Source organism: Diadema antillarum, unplaced genomic scaffold (genome assembly GCF_040938485.1).
Source record: "Diadema antillarum isolate AM-2024a unplaced genomic scaffold, OU_Dant_1.0 seq00000437_RagTag, whole genome shotgun sequence".
Lineage (NCBI taxonomy): Eukaryota > Metazoa > Echinodermata > Echinoidea > Diadematoida > Diadematidae > Diadema > Diadema antillarum.
Genome location: NW_027271414.1, coordinates 859,675 through 872,776, shown reverse-complemented (window position 1 = coordinate 872,776; position 13,102 = coordinate 859,675). Strand labels below are relative to the sequence as shown.

At 40.2% G+C, this 13,102-nt stretch overlaps 1 protein-coding gene across 1 annotated transcript in view; it reads right to left on the bottom strand.

Moving 5' to 3' along the window:
* Positions 1 to 13,102, bottom strand: part of LOC139732573 (dual specificity calcium/calmodulin-dependent 3',5'-cyclic nucleotide phosphodiesterase 1A-like) — a 276,018-nt gene that overhangs the window by 20,095 nt on the left and 242,821 nt on the right. The window contains exon 6 of the mRNA XM_071643427.1: positions 7,983 to 8,099. Coding sequence (XP_071499528.1) covers positions 7,983 to 8,099 — 117 coding nt within the window. The remainder of the gene's footprint in view (positions 1 to 7,982; positions 8,100 to 13,102) is intronic.

The following is a 13,102-nucleotide window of genomic DNA, read 5'->3' as shown; positions in this document are numbered from 1 at the left end:
AAATCCAGAGCGCAGGAGAGTACTTATGATTTGTCCCATGGGGTATCTAAGTGTCTACGTCTGTGTGGTGTGTATTTGCGTGTGTGACGGTGTGTGTGTTTGCGTGTGTGATTGTGTCCGTGTATTCGTGTGTATATGTGTTAGGGCTAAAGGCGCATTTGCGGCCTTGTTTTGCCACTTATAGACCGTTATACCGAAGGTTCGTTTATCCAAAAAATGAAATAGGGTTCATTATTCCAAAGGTTTTTTTTTTTTCCGAATGTTCGTTACTCCGAAGGTTCGTCAATCCGAAAATGAAAAAAAGGTTCTTTATACAGAAGGTTCATCAACCCGAAAATGAAATAAAGTTCGTAATTCCGAAGGCTCGATACTACGCATCTTCTCTTCATTTTCTGATCAATGAACCTTCGGAACAACAAACAGCACCCGGTTTGCCGTCGGTAGGACACAAGGAGGGTTCATTAAGGGGCGGGCCCTGAAAGAAGTGTCATGAAGTGTCATGAGTAAACGAACAGGGAAATAAAGAAACAAATTGAATACTAGAGAAATAGACGTATATAAATCATCATTTGGAAATCATCATTTTGAAATAAATAAAATAAATGAAAAATGTAATGAAATCATCGATTACGTTCGCTACAGACAATACTTTTGTTCTGATGGTCTCTTCCTTATTCATCAACATCATAAAATCACCAGTGATCACACTAATCAACAATAACAATAATAGTTCGTAGTTTGATATGCTGAACGTGATACAGAGAATTGCCAAATGGCTAAAAGACCTGTTGGCCAGGACGTTTTTCTGCAATGTCTCATTACACTTTCAGCGAAGAAACGACTTCTTCATCTGACCCTCAAGCTGCGGCTGAACGTGAAAAACTACTCATGTCAACCCGTATTAGGAGAGGAGGTGCCGTGAGCAGGTGTCGCGTTCTACTGGATTCACTTCCACGAGAAGGTTTCAGATTCGGGTCCCACCGCAGCACTTGCGTCATTGAGCAAGACAAATATTTTCAGCGCTCCTTTTTGCGAAGCTGTCTAAAAGGGTTCCCAGTAGGAAGTGATCGCTTATGAGTTACAATACGTTATTCCCTAGTTTCTTTATTCCGAAAACGAACACGGGTTGTTATTCCAAAGGTTAGTTAATCCGAAGTTTAGATAAGATTCCTTACTCCAAAGATTCGGTAATAACGAAGATTCGTTAGCTCGAAAATGAAAACAAACAAACAAACAAACAAACAAACAAACAAACAAACAAACAAACAAACAAACGTTTGTTAATCGGAAAACGAAATAAGGTTCGTAATTCCGAAAGTTCGTTGGTACGCACGATCGTTTCATTATGGGATCAACGAACCTTTGAAATAACGAACATCACCCCCACTTATGTGGTTGAATTTGGTTGTTCATTATTTTGTTTGTATGAGCTGCATGTGAGTACAGTGAACAGCAGCCAGGCAGTAGGGAAGTGACAGACTAGAGCGTGCGGGGCTATCTAGAAACACGTATTGTTTCTACTGTCACCAAGTTCCTCGCAATACCTCTGATAACGGCTCCAGAACGTCAACCTGATGGTAATGTTTATAGGTACCTCAGAGGAGTAGCGATCAAGAAGTATTACTTGGACGCACTTCATGTCCAAAATAACTGTCTCTGCGCAGCAGATTTTAGATTCGTTCCCTCAAAGTGGAGGAAGCATTTAATTTGTGCAATTTGTCGTACAATTGGCTTAAATCGAATCCAGTGGCCAGCAGTGTGTGGAGCAAAATTACGGTTATTCGTTACTTTATATTGGCAGAGCCTGACTTGGTCCACGATGCCCAGTAATGTTCACAAATGTCTGAAGAAAAAGGACATGCAGCGACTGTATCACACCAGGTCCGAGTAACACGGCATGACAGATACAATATTACCGGAGACTACATTCACGTCATTGTAAGTTCGATGTATTGAGTGACCCACATTTCTACAAGCTTGTCTTTTGAATGGGTCTCTCTTTTCCAATAACGTAATTATTTTGAACAATTAGTTCCGTAAGTTTATACACATTTTATTATACATTGTTGTAACACATTGCATGTTTTGTTTTCTTTGAATATGTCTCATTAAATAAAATTGTGTTATTGAAAATAAACTATCATTTGAATTGCGTTTGAATTGTATTGAATTTACTCAGTCTCGCGTTTATTTCATCGGGGAGGTGTAAGAGAAGGAGTGGAATCTCTTCGCAATTTGCACAAATTTACGCGTAGGTTCTATGGAATGACAATTGAATGCTTAGCATTCCACTGGCTTTGATGATCCATGCTCCAAGTCGCTCTTTCGTAGATTTTTGACATGGACAAGATGATGGAGACCAAAGAAGCGGTTCTTGATTTTAACAATTTTAAGCTGTATATCAGAGGAATTGTTGAAATCCTGTATGGAACTTTCTGGTAATATGTTCCGGAATGAATCCTATCTTTTTTTTTTTTTTATTAGAGATCCTCTTATTATCTTTACCCTATAGGACTGACAAAAGGAATGTCAATATGTTATAACAAGTTAACATTTAACCATCTTGCGCACATTTGTGCAGAATTTTGTTCGCCAAGTTAAGTACCTGAATGTGAAATCTCTCTGAGTATGTGATTGGCTAATGCGTGTTTCTGCGTTCACTTTCTCGGTTAGATCATTACTATTTTTCAACGATTTTTGTTCAAGTGTCACGTTCTCTGCACACTAAACGATTGCTGCCGATAATGTTGAAAGGTACAGCGAACTGCTGCTCCCTCGGTTTTTTTTTTTTTTGTGATTGAGGAATGATGCATACTAAAACGGAAATGCTGTCTTTTGTCAAATCAATTTATTAATATCTGCGATAGAGCGCGTAACTTCTCGGCCGCACGGAGCATGGGTACAAAGAAGGGACTCTTGTTTTTTTGTCCTTCTCTAACACTTCCCTGATATCATACACGTATAATACACACAAGAGCTATTTTAGCAGACAACAAACGGGATATGCGTCCAAATAAGACAAAAAAAGTTACATTTGGACTGTTTTTCAGACTGTATCAGCAAAGTCATACCATCAGCCTGGCTATAAAGAAACACCGCAAATACAGTCTACCACAGTAATGTCGTAAATGTTTCGTGATCTAAAGTAGATAGCAAACGCTCTGAAGCCGCATAGCCTTACGTCGAGGCTTCGCTATCATTTTGTCAGAATCTTGCAACATGGCGACTACAATGCTTGCAAAATACCTCGTCGAAAAAAGAATTCGTGACCTCTTTGACTCCGGTCCTACTTTTTTAACCAGGAAACCCATAGCACCCCACGAAATTGGTTCTATGGTACCACACGAACTATTCACTGTAATGTCAGCAACGTAAAGAGGTTGACACGTATGAGACCAAGGGTCCGTTTCATGAGGTCATCACATAAATGTCCTTACATAAATCTCATAATATTCAAAGTCGCTCGTAGCTATGAGAGATTTTCAAATCCATTTCATGATGTCTCTCATAAGTGTGTCTTAGGAACGAAAAGTCTCTCCTAAGGTTTTCATGAAACGGATCCCGAGTAGTCTACTGAAGACGTAGCGACGGATCCCAGCCTCAGAATTCAACCCCCCGACGGCTCAAATCTTTAGAAGTAGGACAAACACGAGGATGGAAAACCACGTGTAGAGTTGCGCGGGGCAGGCAAGATTCAAGCCGGGAGATGATGAAATCCGAGCCGGTACTTAACGGCCAAGTAGTCGCTATCGCACCTGGTGGACTGTTGGGGGGAAATATCAAATCAAAGCCGACGATCTTCCACTCGATCTCTCGGTGTGGGTCGAGGGAAAATTTGTGTCTATTGGATTTGGATTCGCTTACATTCAGGGAGAGAGCAAGGAGAAAGGATGAAAAAAAAAACCTGTTTGAGAGGAAAGTCAGTTAACTAACAAGACAGAGAGCTGGCAAATAGTAGACCATAGTGATGGCGGTGATGGCGGCGGGAGGGGTGGAAGAAACTCAACGGAAGGAAGCAAACACCAGCTAGTCCTCTTTCATAAACCTCTTCTCGCAATGGCTTATTGAGCAATCCCTTGAACCTTACCCCCCCCCCCCCCCCCCCCTCCTCCGGTTGCAAATCCTCCAGATCTTCCCCTGCCCTTTCTAGCGAAGATTATTCGTGACGAAAAGAAAAGGTTTGGTTCTCATCGAATCACTCATTGCCGTTATGATTAAAACCTAATCACATTAAAATTTCCCTCGTTAAAAAAAAGAAGAAAAATTGCAACACTGCACTACTTTCCTCAACGAAAACCACAACCATGATTTAAGAATGAAACAGACTGTAATAACAGCATCAGAGAAGAATACGACAGTTCATGCAACTATGGCGCAATCTGCACGTCTCACGACTGTACATATTCCATTGTACAATTAGAGCGGGAATTCATATTCTAATCATGTATTCCCAGTCTTGCCACATGCAAAACCCACTTTGGCCTTTTCAAGAATGTGAGTCGTTTTACAAATGATGAATGACGCTGATCTACGCCCCAGTTGTAATAATCTTCTCTCCCGCTGACTTTCGAGACCTGCTCGACTGAAACTGTGGCGAACAGCAAGAATCGGAACTTGAACTTAAAATCACGTCAAAAACCATAGTTGACATAACAAATTTCTGCAAAGCGTAAGACGGGTGTATCAATGAACGAGCAAGGAGAAATCAACAGGAAATGAATCGATCGAACGGGCCGAACTTCAAACGATACTCGCTCGACAACAAGATGCGATGTCTGTCAGAGTCGCGGCATAGCTTTGTGTAGCCACAAGGGTAATGCTTTCAAACCTAATTAGCGATCGATTCGTGATACAAAAAGCTGTCATCTACATCTGGCATCGATCTGAAAGGCACTGCATAAACAAGACCACGCTCATGTTTCTCCCACAAACAGACCGTGCCCGGTCAAGATTTCAACATGTCCCCGGATCTCTCATATGGGCTTTCTGCCGGTAGGGACCGCTGGATGACGGAATAAGAAAGAAAAAAGATAGAGAGTGGGGTCTATATTTTACGACATCTCATATTTGGACGGTTTGCGGGGCCATATTTGATCAGCCGTCTGTTACTGAAGATGGGATTGACAACTTGAGCGCTCAAAAGGGCATGGCCGAATGAGCGGGAAGCGGAAAGGAGGATGGGGGGGGGGGGTGATGTAAGGCTTGTGGATGTGATATCACATCTCGAGATGAGATGTTCTGTAATTCGGAGGAGCTGGTGTGAGTGATGTGGGATTGGAGCAAGACAGGTGACAGGGTGATGGGGATCGGTAGAAGGAAACTAAGTGATTACAGAAAGTTCCTGATGTAAGAAACATGGATAGAAAATAAAATCAAAGCAAACAGATTTGATAACATAAAATAAAAATGACCGCGAGTGGATTGCTAGCAATCCGACTCTTTCAAATGTCATAAAATTTGGAATCTCCACAATGTTTGGGTATAATAATCACGCAGGTCATAGCCTTATAAAATCGTGTATTTTACAATAATTTCATTCTACATGTGGGATTGCAGTTGACGAAACAACACAAAGGGAAGTGCAGTCCTATCCTACAGATAAGGAGTGCATGATGCCATTGACAGACAAGTCACAGATAAACGGGAAGAAAAATAAATCTCAGTCTCTCTTTAAAAACGCGGGATTTGGTAAGGAAGAGATTGAGATAGCACTCATCAGACGACAGTGATAAGAATACAAAAAGTGGCACAGATTAACAGCGAAGTTTCAACAATGATAATTGCTACGCCCTCTTGCGAGCATGTCACATAAATGCCAGACTCTTTGGAATAAATTGACGCTTCCGCATTTACGCAGTGACAGAAGCGGGGTATAAATAATGGAAGGGGTAAACAGACGGGCTTGTTATTTCCTTCCTACCAAAATTGTTGACGCCATTCGAGTTTGAGAAGCTCGTATATCTTCAACGTACCTCATGCACCCCCTCCCAATCTTTCCATGACTCTTAGACATATCCACAATTAGGGGCCCGCCATCGTAGAGGCGTGTGATGAAGTCGATGTCAGTGCGCACACATTAAAGGAGACGTACAGACGGATTTGTTCGGCGGACCACCGAAGGAGGGCGGTAATTTTATCAATATTTGTACACATGGGCAAAGTACATTGTCGCGAGCAAATCCAATACCGGGCTGCCAAACCCAAAGCCGCAGATGACCAACTTGTGATGACCAATCGAGTAGCCACATCATCCTTTTCGTCGTCCTATTTCTACCGAGCTGTTAGATGTCCAGATTAGGGATGTTTTTTTTTTTTTTTTTTTTTAATGGAAAGGTCATCCTTCAACAATTGTTCAACATCGCTTTTGCCTTGTATCAAATTAGGGAGCAATATAACTCAGAGTCTCTAGATGTCTGCTAAATAGCGGGCTTTTCTAAAAGACAACGTATCTGATTTTTGGCTTTTTAAGTTTCTATTTGATATTGGTGTTGGTTTTCAGTGCTTGTAAGGAAGTTATGAAGTCTTGGGGGTCGAAACGTCAGTAAGAGCATGAAACTAGCGCGCCAACGACGAACCAAACCTTAACTCGTAACACTTGGAATTAAACCTACAACTCCTCGTACCAAATAAAATGACATTCATTCATTGCTTTTCTAATTCATCTTTTTCATCACTACGAATCATCTTGGACTACTAAAGAAGCCAGATCTAAGCAAGCTGTATAAGAACCTTCCCAAAATAACATTGCAGGTGTTTCACCGGCAGCAAGTCGATGTAACAGTTCTTTATCATATTTGGAGCGTTCTGTGTGCCTTCAGGAATACCTATAGTCAACCTCCTTAATCCGGAAGTCTCTCCTAAAACCGGGTTGATCAACACAGATGCGTTTTAAGCCACATCGCGCTCGAATCAGAGATCTCGGTCTCGGAGAATCAATTCAACGATTTGTATCTACTTTCGTGGATGCCTTTGGCCTGACTACCGGGCGGTGAATCGACCATTGTACACCTGATTCTTCTCTTCCTCTTTCAGGTGAGATTCATTACAAAAGTTATCATAGCTACTCCTGAATGAGCCAAACCTCTGTTATGCGCAAAAGAACTTAAAAAGAAGAACATTCGACAAGGAATCTTTCATGAATGTGAAGCAACATGAGTAATCTTTTCACTTTTTCTCATACCTTTGGGCCTCTGCCACTGAGACAGAAGGAGACACAGTCGCAAACAAGTATTACAAACTGTAAGAGCTTCCAAGCGTTACTACACTGTAAAAACATCGGTGTTAGATTTAACACCACGGGTTTTAAATCTAACACCGATCAAACTTCAATAAAGGACCACACCCACAGGTGTTAAAAATGCACTGTGATGGTGTTGAAAAGTGTTAACCTGACACTTCGTGGTGTTAATTTGACACTGTACCTGGTGCTATTTTGACACTGTACTGGTGTTAATTCAAAAATGACACCACATGGTGTTGATTTGATATTTGTTGGTGTTAATATCAATGGTTTAACACCCGTCCAGCTTCAATAAGGGACCACACCAGCTGGTGTTACTTTGGTGTAAATTTATTTTCACATTTTTTTTTAAAAATCTAGTATTTTGATGTAAAATTCTTGATCGTCTTGTTTGAATTAAAAATCAACAAGAAGTGCAGTTACTAAGAAACTCTTCAAAGAACAGTTTAAAAGTTGGAAATGACACCCGTAGGTGTTAATTTAACACCATAAATGAGCACCGAAAATCTAACACCAGCTCGGTGTTCACTATTTAACACCGGACTTTTTGCAGTGTAAAAGATGTCCGAGCTAAGTATATTCCTTCAAACCGTAACACCACTGTTTTGACTGTTGACAGTGACTTTTTCCTCCATAAGAATTACTATGAAAGTGATGCCTCAACCTGTTAGAAGAAGCCGTTGAATCTTCTTCTCCCGTCATAAAGCAATTTTGCCTGCACTTTGATGTAATAAACACTTACCTTGAATTTAGTGGGGAGGTCGTACCGCGATAACACCTCGGTTGCTAGGCATTTTAGGGCGTGGCCGTCACTCTCAGTATCCAAGGAGAAGATGTCGAATGACCAATCATCGATATGCTGTTGGAGAGAGAGAGAGAGAGAGAGAGGGTAAATTGTAAAATCAGTAGCAAGACCATTTAAAAATTCACACACTACCCAGATTATGTGCAAATATTTTCACAAAATCAAAGAGACAGAAACATAAAACTGAAATGTTACTTAATTATACATATACAAATGGCCATGGCCGTGTTGTATACAAATAAGCAATCATTGAATTTGCAATCAGATATATGTCAGAAAATCAAACAGCAGTCATGTATCAGTCAACTTGTATGTATCTTGGCCCAGTATTGATTCCTGAACTAGCATACAATAAGTAGAAAGCAGAATGGCATGTATTATCGTCACATCTGCATTTCAGGTTGAAAAAAAAAAGACAGGAGAATCCTGAGGGGACCTATTAGTGAAGATGTTAGGACACAGGTGGTCATCGAGGCAGACCTTTAAACAATTCACAGGTATCTTTTAAGAATTGATGTTGATGGAAACCTTTACTGCTGGGTTTAGCTTCTCATATCTACCAGCCCCGCACTCGCGCGCAACAAGGTGTCGCTGGACAGTAAGGTTGCTGACCACTGCTTTATACGCGACGTCAAGCCAGCGTCACACTTCATTTGCGTTTTTCCTTTTACCCGTAGTTCCAAGATGTTGGCCCCCCCCCCCCCCCCCCCATCGCGCCAGCGGCCCCCAGCATCCACCGGCTCTTTTACAATATTCCAAAATGTTGACATGAGTATTTTTCTGTGTAGAGCTGATCAAGACTAAAGTGAAAAAAATATACTTCATGCTCAAATCAACTTTGATGTCAATAAGGAGTAAAACAAATAAAAAAGGTCGAAGTTTCTTAAACACTCGACACAAATCAGAGTTCTGTTTGTCCAGATCAAAAACGAAATGTATTATGAAATGAAGATCACGCGCTTAACATTGCTTATAGTTCGGTAAATTAGCAACTACAACCCCTTCCCCCATCATTGCTGGGTTATGGAAAATCGACATTTACTGGATTTAAACTATACAACTAAGTCTTTTCATGTCATGAAAATAATCAAGGTTTGTGCCCATATCCAGGTTAATGGGAGACGTGCGAATTAATGACGTCGTCAGCTCATCTAATTTGCATATTTGATTGCCACCAATGTCAGTATTTTCATACAAAAATGTGGTATTTTTGTTTAGGTTCAATTTTTAGATGAAACTCCCGTCATATTTACTTTGATTCTGTTTATTAATGTCAAATTGAATATGAAGCGGGATGTACTTTAAACAAAATTTATCCTACCAGCTGGTTCCACAGTGTAGGATCTACTTATTTTACTTTTCGTATCTGTACTAGATCCATCCAGTATACGATTTCTCACGGAAGCTTCTCAAAAGATCTGGATGATAAGTCTCCTCCATCTCACAGCTGATCGATGGTTCTATTGCGCTGTCTAGACGAGTCATTATTATCTTTCTGAAACCACAAAGATCAACGTCTTCTCGAGATCTTAAGTAGGACATGAAACGATGGGTAAAGGGGAACGCGGCTATACCGCACCACGTCTAACACGAAGTTTGGCTTTGCTCATATCGTGTGAACTGTACTCGCCTTACGTTTTGATATGAGTGTACAGTATGAATCTTCTTATCTATCTCGCTCTGTGCATTGTTCTTCAGTGGACATAATTGCACCTCTTCTCATGTAATACTCATAAACTAATGGATTTCATAATCTCTATCAGTCTATCGCTATCCATAGTTCTTTTATATAGCATGCAGGTTTGTGTTCGTGTGTTCAACATTATGCAGTTACATACACGTATATATATATATATATATATATATATACTCCTAGATGGGTCATTTGGAAGACATTTCCATTTGTTTTATATGCAAATTTTAAAATACATGTTCAATGGCAATTTACGCAATGGAGACACGAAAATTGTCTCCTTAATGACCAGTTGTCTCCCTATTCGGAGACACTTCCCCCAATATGTCTCCCTAAGGTGCCAACTAGGGATATATATATATATATATATATATATATATATATATATTATATACTTATATATTAAAGTGCACGTCCATACTACGTTCGAATAATACTATGATTCCTTAAATCTACAGCAAAGTAAGATCAATGCAGTAGTAGAGATCTCACCAAATAAGCCACTCCCAAAAGGAGAAAGTTATGTGTTTTTAAGTTTTCCCATCATGCTCTCTCAAAATCAGTGAAATTAGCTTTCAACGACAAATTCACAGTGGTAGAGATCTTGATAGTATCACTTCACAAGTCTAATTGAATTATGTACAAAAATCATCGCCGAGGGTCCTTTGGCAGAAAGTCTATAAGAATTAGACATCGGAATATTCTTTGCATTTTTTCTTTTCTTGGTAGTCTTACAATAACCTAGCAACACCGACTTTTCGCGAAAAAAAGGTTGCAAATCATCGACGAAAAGCAACAACACGATTTTATTGATATTTTGTGCACAAACTCTCCACTTTTATGTCTGATAATACATTTAACATTGTTTTCGTCTAATTTTACTCTATGTACTAAAGTTAACTTGAACTTGGTACAGAATTTGCCTTTAATGCTTCGTTAAAGGCACACAACTACCTGTGACCCGGGAGTTCCACCTTAAACATGTCATAGCTTGCTGAGATGACCCGTCTCTCTATCTGTTCTGTAATAGCCCGTAAAATATTCAGAACGTGGTCTATGCAAGAATTATGAAGTCTTGCTCGCGCGAGGCGTGGCGGGATAATGTTGGCTCATGCATTTATTATCGCTGTCAAGCGGCCGAAATTTCGCCAAGCCCACTCGACCATTGCGAGTTCGGACAGCAGCGTACTGCCGCAGACCTGTTTTAACTCTTGTCTTCTGTTCGTAGCTTGCGGCTAAGCATGCTCTGTGGATTTGGTACTGGTTTTCCATTGCAGGGTGTTCCTTTTTTAGATTTTATTTTCATCTTATGATAAATGTAATTCCTGACAAGAAGAAAACTCTTGAGGCTTGCCCGACATAGCGATCGCTAATGCATGAAAAACCAAGATTTCCGCTATCAAATATCGAAAATATGTCGTTACGGTAAAAGCACACGTTTAAATCTTAACATCACTAGTAAATTGGACTTTTTGCCACGGTTCCCAACTACAATAGTACAAAGCCCGTGCTATGTTGTGAAAGATGTATGTGTGATATCACACGGAGAATTCAAACGTAGCTCCGAAATGCCGGAATTCTAAATCCAGTCAATTTACTACATCTGCTCTACTCTTTGTTTTCTACATAACTATTGCATATCTTGATTTGAAAGTATAACATTTGCAAGCATAACTCATGCAGGCTTATTTAAGATTACTCGCATTCGTCATGTTAGCTGGCGTTGGATACGTAAACACTGACAGAGCGCAAATCACCGTTGAATTGGAAAACGGGGAAAGAAGTCTCTAAGCAAAGACTATCATTCCTCTCCGGCCGAAGATGCGCTCAACGCACCAGGTGCAATAGAAGATGGAGCGTTGAATATTACATTTATCTACGGAAAGCCATTTGTGTCGCAGCGGCTCACAAATTCGCCCTGCCGAGGTATATAGCGGCGCGACCTGGTACGAGTGATGAAGTACCTGTCGTGGCGTTTGTAGCCATCCGGTGCCGTAGGTCGCGGCGGCTCATTTAGCAAGCGATGCTTGCAGGGCTGACACCGCATGATACATGAGAGGCTGTGGTAGCTCTACAGACAGCGGCGGTCGTAATACCCTCAGCACGCCATACTTGATCCTAACGTCTACTGCGTCTTCCCAGCACACACTACCCTATCTGCGTGGGCGAACGCCAGAACTGATCAGATAACATATATCTACCTGATGTTGATATTCTTACCCCCTTTTTCACCCGCCGAAAGACCCATTTACTTACATACATAAATTGTGTGCACACCTTTCCAACTACAAGGTTGTTTGTGACAGACTGTCTATGGCATGGTAAACGTAGCAAGAATTCATAACATCTGAATTCTGAGTATTGACATTTATCTGAAAGCAACAGCTAGACTGAAAAACTCTTTGTCATACAGATCCATGGAAATAACATATCCATAAACTTGAACACATTGGTAAGCCGGCACACAGGCAGTTTTGACAGTCACTGTGAAAACGATTAAAACTGTATAAGCAACATCTAAATTTTGAGAAGTGGCGCCGTTTACTGACAATGAAAATGAGGACAATAGGTACTCTGTACTTAATATAATTTACATCTTATTGTGCTGAAACATGCACCATCCTCATTTTGTGTGTTCTTACTCAGTGGATTACAATGTATTTGAACCCAAAGTACAATTTAACGTTAAAGGGAAATTCTATGCTTATATTAGTATTTGTATGAAAATAGAAAAGTCGTAAAAATACATAAAAAAAGTTATGAAATGCTAAAGTTTAGAGAAGAAGACAAACTGGCAAGTCTGTGATGTAGGTGTCTATCATCTCTCCACTTAGTTTGTACACCGAAATTCACCAAGTTTAAGTTTTTTTCCTGTAAAAATGTTTTCTCAGAAGTGTTCTTCGTATGTAGTAAGAGTCATGACGTGTACTTGCTTGTTCTCTTCAGCGGATAAAAACGTTCTTTCTTTACTAAAATATTTGAGAAAAAAAAAGAAAATTAATGGAAAAAATGTAGAAAAAAATACGGGTGCTCCAAACCTGCATTGCGGAGATCTGCCAATTCGTCGTACTCTCTGACATAATTATACAATATTCTTAATTTTTCATGAGATTGTGTCCAATTTTCCCCAAATTTTTATGAATTTACTCGTCTGATTTTTCCTTGTTCATACAAAGCTACATTAAATCAGGATAGAATTTCCCTTCCGGCAACATTGAAAATACATAGACACGATCAAATTGACATTATCAGCTGGAAAAACGACCAAAGTACCTTACGCCCCCTTCGCACTCACATTCCCCAGAGCCGCTTTTATGAATATTCATGACCATGCATCAAATGCCGCACGACTTTCACTTGACCA